Here is a 20,957-nt window from a genome sequence, read left to right as displayed (position 1 = left end):
CATATAATTTTTAAAACATGGAGCCAGAAGAGCGCACCTATTCTAATTGCAACAATCCTCTCACTACGACATGGAAGTGTCAGCTTCCATTACGCGCTGAAGTATATCGTGAGGTTTAAAAATAGAGGGGGTAATTCTCCCAGTCCGCTGCGCTGCTAGAGCCGGGAGACTCAGCGGAGGCCGTTTAGCAGGCTCCCCGCTGGGCGCCACGGTCTCCGCGCATCTCCGGGGCCAGGATTTCTGGCGGCATCAGCTCTCCACCGGAAATCAGCACGGAGCTGATTTAAATATTGAAATCACCATTTTTAATATCATTAGCGGGCCCGGGACTGAAGTCTCTGGGCCCGCTAGCCTGTAGCCAGGAGTGGTTTACTCCAGCAGGGTTAACAACAGCACCCCACTAACAGAGGCCCAACTTCACTGGAGTGAAGGGAGGTCATGGAGGCCGCCAGGAGGTCACGGGTAAGCAGGGGGGGGCTCCTCCGTGCATTCCAAGCCTGGCAGTGCCAGCCTGACCCTCTGGCTTTGCCCAAGGGGCAAACTGGCACTGCCCACCAGGCATTGGGCAGTGTCAAGGGGGTGGGGCCAGAGGTATGGGGTCTATGGGGGGGAGGTGGGTATGTGGGGGGAGATCGATGGGGGTGGTGGGGTTCCCGCTGCCACTCTGCAGTTGGGATAAGTGGCAGAGGGTGAGAAGGGACTGGTCAGGGCTGGCCATCGAGATGGGAGGGCTGCCGGGGGCAGGGAAAGGAGTCCATCGGGAAACGTCCGGGAGGCCAACGATTGGGGGTGGGGGATTCACACAGCCAGCGATGCAGGGTTGCGGGGTTGGCCAATGATCAGGAGGCCGGCAGTGCGGAGCTACTGTGCATGCGCCAATCTCTGCTATGACAGATCGGCGCATGCGCAGTGGCCCGCTCAGCGCTATGCTGCCGACCTCTGGCGAGAATAGGCCCCACCCCTGGATTTTCAGCGTGAATCTCCCTGAGGCACTCTGCAGTGCACAGAGTGTGGGAGATTCATTTTGAAAATCCCGCTAAAAAAAAAAGTGGGAGTTACTCCAGATTTTACGTGAATCCGGCACTTAGAATTTTTTGGAAGAATCCCGGCCAGAACCTTTTAACAGTGTTTCCAATTAATAAAAATAAAAATCTGTAACAATGAAATCTGCACGGCAACAGATTTATTTAGCCTCACTTAAAAACAAATGGTAAGCAAAACAATGACTCACAGGGATACTCCAGATTTGCATTCCATCTGCATATCCGATAAGCAGCAGCAGTGGGGGGTCATTTCCGGCACTGTTCATCTCATGATACTCAGGATTCCTCGCAAGATCTGCAATAGGATTTCAAGGTCACAACACAGCTACTTTTAAGACCCCCGCCCCGATACCATCTTTTACGCAGCTCTCCCCAAAATGATCATTTAGCATTCCCCTTGATCACCTTCTAACAAGAAAGTAGAACGTACATTCAGACGTTACACATAATTAATTTCTTTTTGAAACGTATTCATTGCAAACATGAAGAGCAACCATTTTGCACACAACAAAGCTTTGCATAGTTCAACAAGAATAATGACTAAATGATCTATTCCTGATGTTGGTTCAGGGACTAATCTTCTCAGCAGCAGCAGCAACTTACATTTGTATGGTGCCTTCAACTTCCCATCACAGCTTGGCACCTGCTCTTTCATCTATTTTATCATCTTCTTTCCCCTCTCTATAAAGCAGTCTGGGACAAGTCCGACCATATGTTTTTATTGCTATTGTTATTACACTGAATAATCTTACTGTTCCTGTCTAGGGAAAGCAAGTTCCATGAATCAATTTGAGACCAGCATCAGTTTGAGACTTGCATTTAATTTATTTTTATTGTCTGCTCATGAGATTTGGGTGTTGCTGGCAAAGGCAGCATTTATTCATAGAATCACAGAATCCCTACAGTGCAGGAAGAGGTCTTTCGTCCCATCAAAGCCTGCACCGACTCTGACACAGCATCCCACCCAAGCACCATCCCTGTAATCCCACATATTTACCCCACTAATCCCCCTAACCTACACATCTTGGGACGCTAAGGAGCAATTTAGCATGGCCAATCCACCTAACCTGCACGTTTTTGGACTGTGGGAGGAAACCGGAGCACCCGGGAGGAAACCCACGCAGACACGGGGAGAACGTGCAGACTCCACACAGACAGTGACCCAAGGCTGGAATTGAACTCGGGTCCCTAGTGCTGTGAAGTGGCAGTAGTCTATATGGGTTTCAGCAAAGCCTTTGACAACCTTCGACATGCAAGAATTCTAAAGAAGGCAAATGCACATGGGATACAGGGTAACTTAATAAAGTGGATTCAAAATTGGCTTCGTTGTAGAAGACAAGGGTGATGACAGAAGCTCCTTCAACGACTGGAAGTGAGTGTCCAGTGTTGTACCATAGGGATCTGTGTTGGATCCCCTATTATCCGCCATTTATATAAACGAGACAGAGGGGGCTCGGATTAGTAAGTTTTGCAGATGACACAAAGATCGGCCAAATAGTTAACATTGTGGTTGGGAGCCTTGAGCTACAAGAAGATATAGACGGGGTGATCAAATGGGCAGACAAGTGGCAGATGGAATTTAACCCTGAGAAGTGTGAGGTGATACACTTTGGAAGAAGTAATTTGACAAGGAAGCATTCAATGAACAGCATGACACTAGAAAGTTCTGTGGAACAAGGGACCTTGCATGTTTGTCCACAGATTTCTGAAGGCGGAAGGATATGTTAGTGGGGTGTTGAAAAAGGCATGTGGGACACTTCCTTTGTCAATCAAGGCATAGGCTACAAAAGCAGGGAGATCATGTTGGATCATTATAGAACTTTGATGAGGGCACAGCTATAGAGTATTGTACGCAGTTCAGGTCGCCACATTATCAGAAGGATGTGATTGCACTGGAGGAGGTGCAGAGGAGAGTCACCAGAATGTTGCCTGAGATGGAACATTTAAGTTATGAAGAGAGGTTGGATAGACTTGGGTTGTTTTTGTTGGAGCAGAGAAGACTGAGGGGTGACCTGATCGAGGTGCACAAGATTATGAGGGACATGGACGGGATTGATAGGGAGCAGCTGTTCTCCTTAGTTGAAGGATCAGTCACGAGGGGAAACAAGTTCAGGTTGAGGGGCAGGGGGTATAGGGGGTACGTGAGGAAAAACCTTTGTACCCAGAGGATGGTGATGGTCTGGAATGCGCTGCCTGGGAGGGTGGTAGAGGCGGGTTGCCTCACACCCTTTAAAAAATACCTGGATGAGCACTTGGTACATCATAACATTCAAGGCTATGGGTCACGTTATGGTAAATGGAATTAGGTAGGTAGGTCAGGTGTTTCGCACATGTCGGCGCAGACTCGATGGGCCGAAGGGGCTCTTCTGCACTGTGAGATTCTGTGATTCAATGCTGTGCTAATATCGTTCTTGTGTAATACAAACTGCTTCACCGCTACCATCAATCAAAATCTGGGTTCTGCAGCTAAAAATGCTCTGCAACTATTCAGTGTGTTTTGTATTTGAAATAACCCATGGATGAACATTTCTACACACCCATCATTATGGTTCAGTGAAATCCTATTGAAACAAAGAGCACCTATACAGTCGGTATATCTAGATTTTGTACACATGCAAGCCATGTAGAAACTACAAAAGGTCATGAATGTAGCCCAATCCATCACGCAAACCAATCTCCCATCCACTGACTCTGTCTACACTTCCCGTTGCCTCGGCAAAGCAGCCAGCATAATTAAGGACCCCACACATCCCGGACATTCTCTCTTCCACCTTCTTCCTTCGGGAAAAAGATACGAAAGTCTGAGGTCACGTACTAACCGACTCAGGAACAGCTTCTTCCCTGCTGCCATCAGACTTTTGAATAGACTTACCTTGCATTAAGTCGATCTTTCTCTACACCCTAGCTATGACTGTAACACTACATTCTGCACTCTCTCCTTTCCTTCTCTATGAATGGTATGCTTTGTCTGTATAGCACGCAAGAAACAATACTTTTCACTGTATGTTAATACATGTGGCAATAATAAATCAAATCAAATCAAATCAAGCCATGGTTTACAGAAATCCTACTGATATTATTTCACTCAGGTAAATGGGAGAAAATAGCTATGGAAAAAAAAGCAAAGTGTTTACCGTTGATATCAGCTTTTTCAAAACGAACCCAGACTATCTTTTCTTTCTCATCTGTTGGAGGTGAGCCGGTGTATGCCTGAGAGGAAAAATAAAATTGATGAAAAGAAAACTAAAAATAACAGAGACATTAACATCTATCAGTTTGTCTACAGTGATCAATAATAAAGTAACCACACACCATACTCATAGATTTCAGCCCCAGTACATCTAATAGTGCAGTTACCTAACAACTCTGCTATCAATGGCAGCTTAGCTTAAAGAGCAGTGTTGTACTTAGTGAAGATATGCTACTCCCTCCTGAGACACTCACCTAAAGAGCATCTAGTGTATCATCAGATGCAAGCCTTGAGATTGTGTTGTGGTGTTACAGTATCCCTGCAACCACCCTGATGAGATCAGCTCACACTGCAGCATGGCAGTACATGGTTCTGCCAATGGGGTAGCCACACAAGTAGAGAGGAGATCAAATCCTATCACAGTAATTTATGCAACTGAATTCACTGTCTGTGCAGAGTCTGCATGTTCTCCCCATGTCAGCGTGGGTTTCGTCCGGCTGCTCCGGTTTCCTCCCACAGTCTGAAAGGCGAGCTGGTTAGGTGCACTGGCCTTGCTAAATTCTCCCTCAGTGAACCCGCACAGGCACCGGAGTGTGGCGACTAGGGGATTTTCACAGTACCTTAATTGCAGTGTTAATGTTAGCCTACCTGTGACACTAATAAATAAATTTAAACTTTTAGACATAACAAGGACCAGGGGCCATACATCTAACAATAGTCACTGATAAATTCAAAAAGTGAATTCAGGAGAAACATTTTTTACTCAATGATTAGAATGTAAATTCACCACCATTATGAATAGTTAAAGCAAAAAGCTATTTAAGGAGAAGCTGAACAAACAAGAGGAATAAAGGAATTCCCTTCCTAACGGCAATAATGGGTCAACCCACAGAACATGGACTGCAGGGATTCAAGAAGGCAGCTCACCACCACCTTCTCAAGGGCAACTAGGGATGGGCAATAAATGCTGGCCAGCCAGCAACGCCCATGTCCCACAAATTAAAAAAAAGTATATGCTGATGGAGTTAGGTAAAGTAAGGTGGGTGGAGCCTCATGTGCAGCACAAACACCAGGATATTCCTGTTGGGCTGAATGGTCTGTTTCTTTGCTATCCATGCTATATATACTATGTCCGAGTAGCATAATTCAAGATGCTGACACCTGAAATCCAAACACTTTTTGGAAAACTTAAATAAAACAGAAAATGCTAAAAATGCAGAAATGGTCTTACAGCAATCTTAATGCTAACTTAACGAACAGAGTTATCAAGAAAACGACCTAAGTTATTCAGAAGACATGAGCCCATCTTCTGTCTTTTCAGATGCTGATATATTTGATGAGGATTTCCAGCATTTTTGAAATTTACTTTAGATTTCCAACATTTGCCTGATTAATTTTTATCTGAGAAATTTCATTGCATGTGAGTGTAACACAGAAAGGATACCGTATGGCAGATTTTATACAATTATATCTGTTACCTGAGGGACTACATCTTGTAGAAAGGTGACAACACTCTCCATGTATGACTGTTCCCTGTAAATAAACACAAATAATTCACTACAGAACTCAACATCACCTTAAAATCATGCAATCGTGGATGAGAATCATTAGAAGATCTTATTTCTGGAGTGAAAGGAATTCAAATTCTTTATATTTACAGTCAATTCTGGTTGAATGTATTTCAGGAGGTTTCATCACCTGGCCTCTGGCTCCAGCTGCCCCGCCACTTCTACACTCACCACTTTGCTAACTTGCCCATCTTTACAGTGCTCCACCTCCCCCGGCCACGTGGAAAGCAAAAAAATTAATTACCCAACCAAATGATGTTTGGCTCTCAGCCGAACAGCCTTCTTCAAAAGGTTTGTAACTAATAAACTGAAGCGCTGAAAGAAAATCATTTTCTCCAGGGTTGTTATCAATGATGTCCTTGAGATTAATACTAGTTTCTTGGAGGCTCCAGGCCAATCGTGAAGGGTTGGCAGGCCTAATCTACAGCCAATATTATGTATTATCTGTTAAATGAATACTTTCCAGGCAAATTCATCACTTTATTTCTGCTTCCATTCAAAATTCGACATCAAGTACCACTGCTGTTGTAGTACTTCTACTGTTCTTTTCTCTCCTCTTCCACTTAAAGCATGGGCTCTAGAAGGGTGTGATTCCACTACCTTCCAGCACCTGCCTCAAGTGACCATTCTTCATACTAATTTCCTTCAATTCCTCATACTCCCTAGTCCCTAAGATCTCTATTTCTGAGAGATTTCTTATCTCTTCCTCAGCAAAGACAGACAGAAAGTAATTATTTAGTTTCTCTGCCATTTCTCTAATCCCCGTTATAAATTTGCCGGACTGCCTGCAATTGACTCATATTCGTCCGAGTCAAATGTTTCCTTTTTTTGAAGAGATTTTCGACTTAAATCATGAACTCTGTTTCTCTCTCTCTACAGATGCTGCCAGAACTGCTGAGAATTTCCAGCACTTAGTTTTCATTCCAGCATCAGCCGTATTTTGCTCTTACATTAATATATTTTCTTTGCCAATTTGTCTTATTTTTATTTCACAAGCCTGGAGGATAGGAAAGGGCTGCTCTTCGCATTATTCCTTCATTGCTCAGTAAGCCCTAACTCCGAACACCAAAATCTATTAGCATCGGCTACTTGAGATGTACACAATTAATGAAATATTGATTTAAACTTTATATGTGGTTCTCGGGGCTCTGTGGCAAGAACTGAAGCAGCCCACAGATACGCAAACCTTGGTCACATCTGCATTAATTAAATAAGGCAAACACATTATGTTAGAGCTGTAATGGTACAATGGGTTATAGTGTCCATAGGCCACTCTCTGCTGAGTTTAGCATTAGCTATCACATTATGAAGAGAGGTGCTAAATAGGTCAGTGTATGCTGAGGTAGACCATAGACACTGCATCAACTGTGCAGTATTTGCATTTTCCTGCCCATACTGATACATATAATCCATGCCATCCAAGTAGAACAGATAAATTAATGGTGGAGAAACAATAGCAGCACGGTCTGACTACACAGAAGACAATGGGGCGGCACGGTAGCAAAATGGTTAGCACTGCTGCTGCACAGCTCCAGGGACCTGGGTTCGATTCCCGGCTTGGGTCACTGTCTGTGTGAAGTCTGCACATTCTCCTCGTGTCTGCGTGGGTTTCCTCCGGGTGCTCCGGTTTCCTCCCACAGTCCAAAGATGTGCAGGTTAGGTTGATTGGCCATGTTAAAATTGCCCTTAGTGTCCTGAGATGCGTAGGTTGGAGGGATTAGCGGGTCAATATATAGGGATTATGGGGGTAGGGCCTGGGTGGGATTGTGGTCGGTGCAGACTCGGTGGGCCAGATGGCCTTTTTCTGCACTGTAGGGTTTCTATGATTCTAGCAAACTCTGCATTTTCAGAGTTTCAGAGAACAGAAGGGAGTGATGGAAGCCGTGAAATATATTAGCCAGAGTGACCAATTATTTATACGTGGAAAAAGTATATCTAGTCTTATATAAACTGTTGCAATCAAAAAGTCAGAGGAGTCCTGCAGTAAAGAACTAATTACAGTTTTCAAAATACAAGGATAACAAGAGAGTGGCAAAATCTTTCCATGACTTGAATCGACTACAAGTACTAAATTACAGTTCTCAAGGTCCCAGAATTGGGCAGCAAAACAGCAGTTAAGATTCTGAAGGGATGTAAAAGAGAGGTCATGGAAAAAGCTGTGGAAAGAAAGCATATATCTAAACTGGATTACTGTGTAAAGATTTGCTGCATTGCTTACCACCTGAGCAGGAAAAAGTCCTGTCAGACTATTCAGGACTGGCTGAACTGTAGAAAATAAATAGACTAAATATTGGAATTGGGCTACACACAAGACAATAATGGAACAAAAATCAATAACCCAGAGGCATTAGCTGCTGTGACATTCTTAGCGTTGCTTCCACCTTGTGGCCAGAACGATCCAGAAGCCATCGTCTGTGTTTGGCTCTGACTGTATATGATGCGCTCAGGAGACTCAGGTCTATTAAGTGATTCTGTCTGGCTTTGTCTTGCATTCAGATGGAACTGTTCATCATGGAAGGCTCAGTCAACCCCTTCAGGCACCTCTGCCTCACCAGTTGAGCCTCCTTTTGAACATTCCCTCCCATTTTTCAATTCCTCACAGTGCAGTGCAATTTCAATTTGATGAACACTCTTCATTTCCACACCCCAGATACCCTATTGTGCAGCAGGCTGCAAATCACCAAGCACAAACATACCCAGTGCACAGGTCTGTCTTCTGGAATCCCTCCCAGCACCACTGCCTGCCTGGGATAGTGAGTAAAGCACAGTGTAGTGCCATACAATAAGTTCCTGAGGTACTTTATGAGCACTGCACAAATGTCCTGTGGCAAGCAAGATTCCACCACTCATATACTTGTATAATGCAGAAGTTGCAGCCCCAGTTCACTTCGTGAAGGATTGCTTCTAAAATTCGGGCCATGTTTCGCCCCCCCAAACTTTTTAACCTTTGATCATCCGGAGCAGAGGGGGAAGGAAAGGAGGCAGATCAGAAAACCTCCTAAACTATAAATCAAAAAAAGTGTCAGAACGTTTGCTGTCATGTTGTAATAAGCCATGATTTGGCAGCAACCATCAGCAAAACAACTTTTGGTGTCACGAACAAGGCAAGAAAGCAGGAGTTGCTCAACATCTTCAGAGTAAAAATCCCTATATCACAATTCGGCATTGTTTTAAGATTAAATTAGATTGTTTATGGACCGAGCTAGAAGTTGGACATACCACTGATAAAAGTGATTTTTATGTCAACTACTTTCAGGTATTTATCATTATGTTGTATGGATGTTCACTCATATGCCTAAAAGAATTGTGGGAATATGGTAAGACTTACATTTACTGCTAAATAAAAGTGGATGTACATTAGGAACTGCTTGAGTTGCAAGTTCAGTCTGTGCAGTTCTTTCTCATTTCCTTTCAACTCCAGAAGTCAAAAGAAGATAAAGATACCAGCCGGCAATAATGGACTGCTAGAAAAACTGAATTCATCCAGAGCTTCAGCACGATGTATAATGCTCTTTATTTCCTCTGCTTTTATAGTTGCCACTGAAGCAAGAAGTCATATCTGAGTATGCAGGGAAGCCATTGAGATGCATGAATATGGATAGGGATTATAGTTACATGGATGGAGAGAAGGTCAGCTGCGCGCGTGCGCTCGCTTGCTCAGACACTCACTCGCACGCTCGCTCGCACACACACGCTCACTCGCGCACTCACTCGCGCACTCACTCGCGCACTCACTCGCGCACTCACTCGCGCACTCACTCGCGCACTCACTCGCGCACTCACTCGCGCACTCACTCGCACACTCACTCGCACACTCACTCGCACACTCACTCGCACACTCACTCGCACACTCACTCGCACACTCACTCGCACACTCACTCGCACACTCACTCGCACACTCACTCGCACACTCACTCGCACACGCACTCGCACACTCACTCGCACACGCACTCGCACACATCAGCATCCTTTTCTCACTCAGAGTGCAGGATGAAAAGATTCGATGACATGTCTCTTTTTTCAGCAATACTTCCGTGCTACTAAGCAACTATTTATATAACTCTCTTCATTACATCTTGAGTTCATAAAAATCAAGTCTGGGGAACCATTGTACTTGAGTTTCTGTAAATACCTAGGCTATAGGAGCTGTAAGTTATACAAGTGGTCTCACATTTTGAATTTATCTTCAAGGGAGTGTGCACCATCCATTGACATTTACATTTTAATTACTTTCCCGAAACATGAATTAGTTCTTGCCTGTGCAAAAATCACAGAGTCACCTAAGACCCTGAATTCTATCTTGAGTCAAGACAAATTATCCACCTTCAGTTTTTTTAATCGTTAAAAATGTCCATCATCTTCATACATTCACAGAAATATCACCTGAGCGTGACAGAGGAAGTGGGACGAACTGAATTTCACATTTAAAGAGCCGACATGCACTCAATGGGCCAAATGACTGTACCATTCAGTAATTCTATGAATGTAAAACGGCCCCACAAACTTTGGATGGGAATAAAACCCGTGTCCCAAGAACAATGGTGAAGATTATCTCTTTTGTCTCGAATAGGAAAGGGGTTAATTTCAACCAACAAGCAGTTGCTTTCCAGCTTGACAAACCGGAAGAACTTAATATTCCACTGCTGCAGCATCAAGAAACCACGAGAGGGACGATACACACCAGGGAACAGTTCTCTCATTGTTGGGGTTACTGTGAGATATCCAGGTTCGAGGCAAAGACGCTCACGAATTATGGCAAAATACGAACTGCGTTCCAACGTAAAACTAGATCCACCAATGCTTATTGGGAACTCAGAAATGACACTGGAACTTGGACCATTGATTGGCTGTGCAAAGATGATACAGACATGGAATGGGCAGATGAAATTTAATGCAGAGATATGTGAAGTGATGCATTTTGATAGGAAGTGTGAAAAAAGGAAATACAAAATAAAGATCACAATTCTAAAGGAGGTGCAGGAGCAGAGGGACCTAGGGGTGAATATGCACAAGTCATTGAAGGTGGCTGGGCTAACCAAGAAAGCTTTATAAATAGAGGATTAGAATACAAAAGCAAGGAAGTTATGGTGAATCTCTATAAAATACAAATTTGGCTTAAAATTTTTAAATTCTTTCATGAATTGCTGGCAGGAACATCTTTTGTTGCTCATCCTTCATTACCCTTGAACTGAGAGGCTTGCAAGGCCATTCAGAGGGCAGTTAAGAGTTAACCACATTGCTGTGGGCCTGAAGTCACATGTAGGCCACACCGGGTATAGATGGCAGAATCCTTCCTTTGAGGACATCAGTGAACCTGAGGGATTTTACAACAATCATGATAGCTGTCGTGGAGTATTACTAAGACCCATTTATGTTCCAGATTTATGAATTGAATTTAAATTCCACTAGTTGCCATAGTGGTGGGATTTTATATGTCCCTGAACATTAGGCTGGGCCTCTGGATTATTAGTCTCGTGATATTATCATTACACCACCATTTCCCCTAACTGCAGTATTGTGTCCTACTCTGGGCACCATGCTTTAGGAAGAGCCTGAAGGCTTTAGTGAGGGAGCAGAAAAGACTTACAAGAACGGTTCCATAGATGAAAGATTTTAGTTACTTTGATAGGTGGGTGAAGCTTAAAAGTTGAGAGGAGACTTGATAGAAATGTTCAAAATCATTAGGCCTCTGAACAGAGTAGATAGAAACTTTTCCCATTGACAGAGAATCAGAGGACACCAATTTAAGGTGATTGGCAAAAGAACCAAAGGTGAAATGAGGAAGAACGTTTAACACAGTGAGTGTGAGTGATCAGGATCTGGATTGCACTGCCTCAGGTTGTGGTATAGGCAAATTCAATCATGGCTTTCAAAAGGGAATTAGATAAATGTCTGAAGAGAAAAGAGTTTTAGGGCTATGGGGAAAAGGCGGGTATGTGAGACTAACTGAATTGCTCCCACACAGAGCTGACAGACGCGATGGGCCAAATGGCATCCTTCTGTGCTGCAACCATTCCATGATTCTGTAACTAATATTTCACTTAATCTCTTAATTCACTTAAGGTATCAAATGTATTCAGTGTTAAACAATTGAAATAAATGTACTCCTTACGTGACCGCCTGATGTCGGACCATTATTCCACCAGTACATCGGCTGGGACGGCGAGGTGAGTCTGTAGCCATAGCTGCTCAATTCTCCCACCTAAATTGAAAAGAACCCAAACAGTTAGTTTAACCACCAGTCAAGAAAGAAAGTGCTTGCATTTATATAGAAGCTTTTCATTACCTCAGGACTTCCCAGAGTGGTTCAGGGCCAACAAAATACTTCTCAACTCTTACCATTGTTGTAATGTGATGAAGTGAAAACCAGCATGAAGTATCTAGGTACAGATACAGTCAGGCATTCTTGAATTTCCTTCTGGTTTGTAAATGCTGTGGCCATCAAGGGAGGGACCTTAGTGCCAGGAAATCATGCATTTTCATATTGAACCTCTGTATCAATGTTAAGCAACCTGAGATGAGGTGCGGCACAATTAAATTCAGAGTAAAGCTCCCTGTACCATGACCCAACAATAAGAATCTTCCCTAACTTCAGAAGAGAACAAATGAGATATCTTTCCATTCTCCACACGAACTATATGGTCTCTGAGTGACATGGCCAATTTAATGCCAAAATAGGGATAATTATTTGCTATGGATCCATGCCAATTTGGAACTGGTTTTAAAGACAATGAATAATAGGATTTTATACCACAGGTATGCTCATTGTTTTATGCCCTATTATTTTCAGGAATATATACCGTTAACATACTGAGATGTCTGCTGGTATTTCACAGAAACATAGTCAAAACAATGAAAATATAAATCCAAATCTGGATATGTTAGGAAGGTTAGCCTAACATTTAATCAAAGAAGTGGGTTTTAAAGAAGATCTAGCGGTGCAGAGCAGGAAGCAGGGTGGTGGGGGCGTAAAGAGTGGTGGGGTTGGGGGGGGGGGGGGGGGGGCGGGTTGGGGGGGGGATGTAAAGAATGGCTACATAGGGGGGGGGGGGGAGGTGGGGGATGTAAAGAATGGCTACATAATTGACAGAGTCATCTGAAGGCAAGGCCGCAAAATACAGGACTCCAGAGGGAGCGGGTGATCAGAGCTATAGGGTTTTGAAGGACAGCAGGGGGGAGCTATAAACATAGAGAGGGGAGAAAGGGATTTACACTTAAGCTTGAGATTTTTAAATTAGAAGAGTTGAGCAGACAGCAGTCAATGCAGGTCAGCAAGGACAAAGGTGATGGGTGTGGAACCAGGCGTGGATTAGTATAGAGGCAGTTTATGGTGGGTCAAAGATGGGAGGTCGGTCAATAGCAGATTAGAATAGTCTTGTCTGGGGGGGTGACAAAGGTATGGATGAGGATTTCAGCAGTGGATTGATATTTCTCAAACAGGTTCGCATACATTACAAAAAGTGCAGTAAGCTACGTGAACAAATACAGTAGCCACTTTTCAGGCAGCAAGATCCCGCAAACAATAGCGAGAGAAATGACCAGTTTTTGTGTTGGGGTGGGCGTGCAGCTGACGGCCACAAACGAGCGAAGAATAGTAGTCTGTGCACCAGGAGAACTCCTTGCTCTTTGAATAATGCCACCTGATCATTAACATCCATCTGACCCACTGGAACATGTGATCTTCCCACTCATTTGCCCCACCAAACCCAAAGTTGTACAGCGGTTTTCAGATTAGCTGGGGTGTTGAAGGTTTTATTCACATCTTTCAAACTGCAGTGCATACAATTGAACTTTCTGGAATATTCATATGTATTTGAGATATTGGTGTATACGTGGATATTGGCATATATGTGGATATTGGTGTATACATGGAAGGATAAGGATATATTGTTGGCAGTAGTCTAACAGGAGGTGCTTGGATTGAGTTGCCAAGGGCTTTTTTCTATTTTGTTTTGGGATGCTGTTGTTGCCATCTGCAATACCCAGGTAGAGTGCCTTAGCTCTGAGACTCTCATTTCATCATTCTGGATTAGATTCAAACACAAGCATCAAATTTAAAATTCAATTGTGCTGATCCATTAGAATATCTAATTTATATAAAATATTCCATGTACACCTGTAATGCTGTGAACAATTTTGGTCCCCTTATCGAAGGAAAGATATACTGGCATTGGAGGCAGTCCAGAGAAGGTTGACTGGGTTGATCCCGGGTAGGGAGGAGAGGTTGAGTAGGTTGGACCTGTAGTCATTGGAGTTTAGAAGAATGAGAGGCAACCTTATTGAGACATATAGGATTCTCAGGGGGATTCACAGGGTAGATGCTGAGAGGTTGTTTCCCCTTGTGGGAGAGCCTCGGGCCAGAGGGCATAATATCAGAATAAGGGGTCACCCATCTAAGACAGATATGAGGAGGAATTTCTTCCCTCGGAGGGTAGTGAATCTGTGGAATTCTTTATGTCAGAGAGCTGTAGCGGCTGCGTCATTTACTGCGTTCAAAGTTGAGATGGGCAGATTTTTAATCAGTAAGGGAATTAAAGGTTATGGGGATAAGGCGGGAAAGTGGAGTTACGAGTTATCATCAGATCAGTCACAATCTCATTGGATAGCGAAGCAGACTTGATGGGCCGATGGTCTACTTCTGCTCCTACGTCTTATGGTCTAACCTTCATAATTCGTCATTTTAACACAAAACTGGGCTTCTAAACTGCTGTCAAGAAGCTCCAGAACCCTCGAATCGACAGACTATCTCAGCGCGACAGAGCTTGAAGTGACTACTCACACCCAAAATCAAGAGAGCCAAGCAATTCAAATCATCAATAAATATCACATAATATAGGAGTATCCAGTTACTAATACCTAGAAATATAATAATTGATTACACTGTCTGCATTTGGAAGTTATTTTATACATACGCCACAATCAATATTTGTTTCAATAAAGCTTACATGAATAATGAATAGGAGGAATAAGTCTACATTAACCAGACTTCGCATAATAAGCCAATAGTCAAGAAATACATAAAAGGGCAAGGGCGTCTGATGTTTCACTGAAATATTATTGATAAAAATCACTTTCTCTTAGATTGGAAAGTGAACACTATCCTCTATAATTCAACATGATGCATTTGTGAAAGTATCAACTTTCTGAGAGTCACGGCAGCAGCATCTGCACGAAAAAGGAGGGGGAGGAATATGTCCCAAAGCTAGAAAATTATTTCATATTGCTGATTGGCACTCGACAAACAAGCAGAATAACAAAAGGAAAATCTTGGGGTAGAATGCGAACACAACATCAGCTCATTCAGTGTCATGCAACAATAAATGCTCACTCAAATTTCTGAAAAGAGCATCAATGACCACATAGCTTTACCAAATTTGAGTTGTGGGTGAAGAGGGTATTTTGAACGGCACAATACTAGGATTAAGTAGTGGTGGTTACAGATTTGTCACCAGAGGTGTGGGTAATTTGAAGTGATAACTTAAGAAGCACAAGAAGCATACTTGCACAACAAGAAATGGTGCCAATTTAATGAGACTTTTACTTCTAGTTGACAGTCCTCCTCGGCTCTTGAGACTTTTCAGCGCACAATGTCGGCCATCTTGCAACGCCTAAAAGGAGCCATCCGCCATAGGGATGGTGTTTCTTGCCCACAGAATGACTGTCGACGAAACATGAGACTCAAGGCTGTCTTGAACCGTTTGTAGGAAGCAGGATTAACACTGAACAATAAGTGTGAATTCTCTAAGACCACCATTCAGGTTTTTGTTGATATTGTGAGCGAAAAAGGCATCATGGCAGACCCTGATAAAACAAAGGCAATCCTCCATTCCAGATCTCCAAAAATTCCTGGGCATGGTAAACCAGTTCACAAAACTCTTGCCAAATCTAGCACAAGCCACGCAGCCCTTGTGACACCTACTGGACAAGGCCCAAGCATGCTGTAGGAATGCACACCAGGAACATGCATTCTGTCAGATCCAATCATGCTGTTCTCGCCAAATGTCCTGGCTCACTATGACTCATCCCTGCCAACCACAATCACAAAAGATGCCTCATCAACAGGACACGGGGCAATCCTATTTCAAGAGCAGCTGAATAGATGCCACTGACCAGAATGTTAAGCATCTAGGGCGCTACCCGATGCAGAGATGAAGTATTCAGTTATAGTAAAAGAGACTCTCGCTGTCACGTGGGCTTGTGAAAAGTTCTTCAGATTATATCATTATGCTCAAAATGGTCAGAGAGACGGATCACACACTATTAGTCTCACTACTGGACAAGAAGGAACTCACCAGAATGCCTCCCAGAATTCAGGAATTCCGCTTGCATCTCATGTGCTTTTGGGGCAGTGTACATCCAGCAGAAGCATCAAATCACTGCAGACACACTGTCCAAAGTCACAGTCAACTACCCTGCAACACACCATGTCAAGATCAAGTCCTATTCCCAGTTTGCACACATCTGCCTGTGAACTCAAAGAAGCTACAACAGATACACCAAGGACAGATACAAGATGACGAGTGCGTCCACATCCATCAGCACTGCATGCAAGGATGACCACAGCAGAGTCGCAGTGGCACTATCATGAAAATATACTTGAGCAACAGAACATTTCGGCATAATTGATGATCTGCTGGTGGATGGTGAGCGTTGATCATTCCTGTCTCATTCCAGCCAGAGATTCTGCAACAAATTCACCAAGGCCACTTGGGCATTACAAAGCGCAGAGCAGAGCCCAATCTGCAGTGTGGTGATCGGGAATATTAAAAAAAACTGAAGAGATGAGTTGAAATGCCTGGTGTGTGCACTAAATGAAACAGTCCAAAGGGAGCTCCTTATCTACACACAGTTCCCACCAGACCATAGGTATGTTTAGAAATGGATCTATTTAGGCTCAACAGCAGATCCATCCTCATCATTGTTGACTATTCCTCAAGGTGGATCAAGGCAAGGCATTTACACACAATGGCCACAGAGTTGGTCATTAAAGATGTCTTTGCAATACATGTCATTCTGGATCGGGTGGGGTCTGACAATGCTCTGCAATTTGCTAATGGTCACTTCATTTGTTTTGCCGAGAGTTACGGATTTCAACACCTCACCAGTTCCCCAGGGTATCCACAATTTAATAGGGAGGCAGAAAGGGGCGCCTGCACTATTAAAACCCACGTGAAGGAAAATTATGATTTTTCAGTGGCACTTTTGACATATCGGTCACTCCACTGCAATGTAGATTGGCAGCATCAGAGCTGCTAATGACAGGAAACCTCATACTCATGTTCACATGCTGCCCATGAAGTTAATCCCAAGGTTTGTAGTCCTGTACTATCACAAGGCTCAGGACCAAGAATAGTCTGACAGAAAGCAAGAAGCTTCTACTTACAATAAGAGGTACGGTACCAGAAACCTGCCCAAGCCAAATAACAGATTTGGACCAGAGACTCAGCAGAGAAGGTGTCATTGTCCTAAGGGATGAATGTCAACAATGGTCTTATTTGATACATACCCCAGACATCTGCTTCCATCTCTTTGCTTGCAACTTCTTTCTTCATTTGATCAGTTCCCCCAAATGGGCATCAATATTAGCCTTCTGAATACCTTTGGCATTCTTGCAAAATTTCTGGAGCCTTCTTAAAAGTCAATGCAGCTTCCCCCAACAACTGACTGAATGCTGTTCTCATTAATGCCACAGGCCAGCCTATCCCTGAGCATATCTTCTAAAGCTGCTCCAAATTCACAGTGTTCTGAAAGCTGGTGTAATTCTGACACAAAGTTAACTACCAATTGACCTGCTTTTCAAAAATGACCATGAAATTTGAATCTTTGAACAATCGCCGAGGATCTTCGGATTATGGTGATTCTGGACCAGAGCAACTAAATCTGCAAATGAAATCTGGTTTCCGTGATGTGGCCAGATTCCTCGTCAACTTGTAAGTCTTCACTCCCCGCACACACTCAGGAAAATCAAGCACTGTTTCACCTCATCTTCTATGCCATTTGCTAAAAAGAAATGCTGCAGTCTCTCCATGTATTAAACTCACCAACCGCCCCAAACATAGCCGTGGTGCTGCTAACTTGAAATTCCATTGAATAAACCCACAATGAAAACTAGCTACTCACTGTGTGCAACCTTGTGTTGCCACGCTGAACACTGAAAAACTTTGTTTTCTTTTCTTGCCCTCTTCTTCTTGTCATCAAAAAGATGCAGTAACTTGGACCCACAATAAAGGTGGTTGACCACGGAATCAAAAGAAAATTCTTCATCATATAATAAAATAATAAAGTTTATAGACAGCAGTAATTCAGCAAAAGTAAGAAGTATAAAAACAGGAGCAACTATAACACAGGTCTTCCAGACTTTCTCTACAGCCTAGCTATGACTGTAACACTACATTCTCCACTCCCTCCCTTCCTTCTCTATGTACAGTATGCTTTGTCTGTATAATGCACAAGAAACAATACTTTTCACTGTATACTAATACATGTGACAATAATAAATCAAATCAAATCATAAAGCCCGCCAAAGCTCAAACATGACCAGAACCCTCAACAGACATCAGTAAAACAATTACATAGGAGAAAGGTTGAGAAGAATATCCTGTATTCAAAATGACGCACTGTTACACATTTTCTGTGTCATCAGCAAATTTAGCAACCTTACCAACCTTGGTCCCTTCAATCAACTCATTAATATAAATTGTAAATAGTTGTCACCAAAGCACTGATCCCTGTGGCACTCCACTTGTCACATCTTGCCAACCCAAAAATGACCCATTTATGCCTACTCTTGGTTTCCTGTTAACTAACCAATCCTCTATCCATACTAATAATATGTTACCTCCGACATCATGAGCATTTATTTCGTGCAGTAACCTTTGCCATGGCATCCTATAAAATGCATTCTGGAAATCTAAGTATAGCACATCCACATCTACATTACTTGTCTCGCTCTCAAAAACATCAATAAATTAGTCAAACATGATTTCCTTTTCACAAAACCATAATAACTCTGCCGGATTGCACTGAGATTTTCTAAGTATCCCACTATAACCTCCTTATTCCAACATTTTAACTTTTTCTTAATTCATTTATAGCATATGGGCGTCTTTGACTAGGCCAGCATTTATTGCCCATCCCAGCTGCCTTTCATAAGGCGGTGATGAGCTGCCTTCTTGAACTGCTGCAGCCCGAGGTGTAGGTACACCCACAGTGCTGTTAGGTAGGGAATTCCAGGATTTTGGCCCAGTGACAGTAAAGGAATAGTAATATATTTCCAAATCAGGATGGTGAGAGATTTAAGAGGGGAGCTTGCAGATGGTGGTGTTCCCAGGTATCTGTTGCCCTTGTCCTTCTAGATGGTGGCAGTAGTGCGTTTGAAAGGTGCTGCCTGAGGAACCTTGGTGAGTTCCTGCAGTGCTTCATGTTGATGGTACACAACTGCTGCCACTGTTCATCAGGGGTGGAGGGCCCATGGGCGGGATTTTCTGGCTGCATCGCCCCAAAACCGAAAAATCCCGCCGAGGTCAATGGTCCTTTGCATGGTTTGTCTCCCTGCCCGCTATGATTCCTGTGGCGGGCGGGATGGGAAAATTCCCCCCTGAATGTTCAAGGAAGGGGTCGCAAACAAAGGGACTGCTTTGTCCTGGATGGTGTTGCGTTTATTTGAGTGTTGTTGGAACTGCGCTCATCCAGGCAAGGGGAGAGTATTCCATCACACTCCTGACTTGTGCCGCCCCTTTTCTGAGTATTCTAAAATAGCTCCTTAAAATGTTACTGCATCTCTTCATTACATCTCTTCTAACCTATCCCTTAACCTAATTTACCAGTTCACTTTCGACAGCCCTGTCTTCATGACCTCATAATTACCCTAATTTAAGTTTGAAACACTATGCTGAAATCCAATCTTTGCTCTCTCAAACTGAATGACAAATTCAATCATATTAAGATCACCACTCCCTCAGGATTTCTTCACTATGAGGCCATTAATTAATCCTGTCTCATTGCACATTTGCTGTCTGGTTGGCTCTAGAACATACTGCTCTAAGAAACTGTCTCAAAAACACTATGAGCTCATCATCCTGACTACCTTTGCTAATCTGATTTATCCAATCTATAATGTAGAATGAAATCACCCATGATTATCACCCGTATCTTGCTCATAAACTTCCATCCTAAATTGTGGTTACTGTTGGGGAGCCTGCAGACTACTTCCTACCTGTACTATTTCTCACCTGTACCTGATTTTACATCTTAATTTCTCGAATCCATGTCATCTCTCTATATGGTACCAATGTCATCCTTTCCATCCATTGCGACATGAGTTCTAATCCTCAGATTTAACATTCAGTAGGCTCGAAGTCCTTAAACTGAAAGTCAACTCTTGCTTACTAAAAATAATTGTATTTCACAATATATCATTTCTAAAACTGCTCAAGTTTAAGATTTGAATCCAAATCATTCTGAAATATACTGCCAACAGAAGAGATTCTTTTTAAAGCTAGGATCTATAAATGGAACATCACATTGCTTGCAGTGCATGAAATCACTCTAATATGTGAAATAAACCAATATATGACTATAACTAACCCATGAACCAATTTTATATGCTTTCAATCCCAATTCAACATTCCTAATATGTCTGTGAATAGACTTGTGGATCATTTCACCAAATGTACACAGCAGGTATTTCGAGCCATCTTTCTCTCATACTTCTTTCTCCCTCCTTATTAGTCTTTTGTTCATCACCAGTTCACCACCACCTTCTCAAGGGCAACTAGGGGAGGGCAATAAAATGCTGGCCAGCCAGCGACGCCCATGTCCCACAAATCAATTTTTTTTTAAATCAATGGGTAACAGGGGGCAAACTCTCCGCTGGTTGGAGAGATACTTAGTGCATAGGAAGATGGCTGTGGCTGTGGAGGATCAGTCATCTCAGCTCCAGGTCATCTCTGCAAGAGTTCCTCAGGATAGTGTCCTTGGCCCAACAATCTTCAGCTGCTCCATCAATGACCTTCCAGCCGTCATAAGGTCAGAAGTGGGGATGTTCGCTGATGATTGCACAATGTTCAGCGCCATTCGCGACTTCTCAGATACTGAAGCAGTCCATGTCCAAATGCAACAAGACCTGGATAATATCCAGGCCTGGGCTGACAAGTG

General features: G+C 43.2%; 2 protein-coding genes across 7 annotated transcripts in view; both read right to left on the bottom strand.

Moving 5' to 3' along the window:
* The window catches only part of eral1 (Era-like 12S mitochondrial rRNA chaperone 1), a 682,619-nt gene that overhangs the window by 356,566 nt on the left and 305,096 nt on the right, over nucleotides 1–20,957 (bottom strand). The gene's annotated exons all lie outside the window — the stretch shown is intronic.
* bcas3 (BCAS3 microtubule associated cell migration factor) overlaps nucleotides 1–20,957 on the bottom strand; it is a 915,564-nt gene that overhangs the window by 885,945 nt on the left and 8,662 nt on the right. For all 5 annotated transcript variants that reach the window (XR_013499066.1, XM_078224612.1, XM_078224615.1 and 2 more), the window contains exons 2-5: nucleotides 11,914–12,003; nucleotides 5,712–5,766; nucleotides 4,178–4,253; nucleotides 1,232–1,338 (exon numbers count right to left, since the gene is read on the bottom strand). Coding sequence is in view for 4 of the 5 variants with exons in the window: in XM_078224612.1 (XP_078080738.1) it covers nucleotides 1,232–1,338; nucleotides 4,178–4,253; nucleotides 5,712–5,766; nucleotides 11,914–11,984 (309 nt within the window). In the remaining variant the exon portion in view is untranslated. The remainder of the gene's footprint in view (nucleotides 1–1,231; nucleotides 1,339–4,177; nucleotides 4,254–5,711; nucleotides 5,767–11,913; nucleotides 12,004–20,957) is intronic.

Source organism: Mustelus asterias, chromosome 12, assembly GCF_964213995.1.
Source record: "Mustelus asterias chromosome 12, sMusAst1.hap1.1, whole genome shotgun sequence".
Classification (NCBI taxonomy): domain Eukaryota; kingdom Metazoa; phylum Chordata; class Chondrichthyes; order Carcharhiniformes; family Triakidae; genus Mustelus; species Mustelus asterias.
The sequence above is the reverse complement of the archived record's forward strand: the minus strand, read 5'-3'. Positions and strand labels throughout refer to the sequence as shown.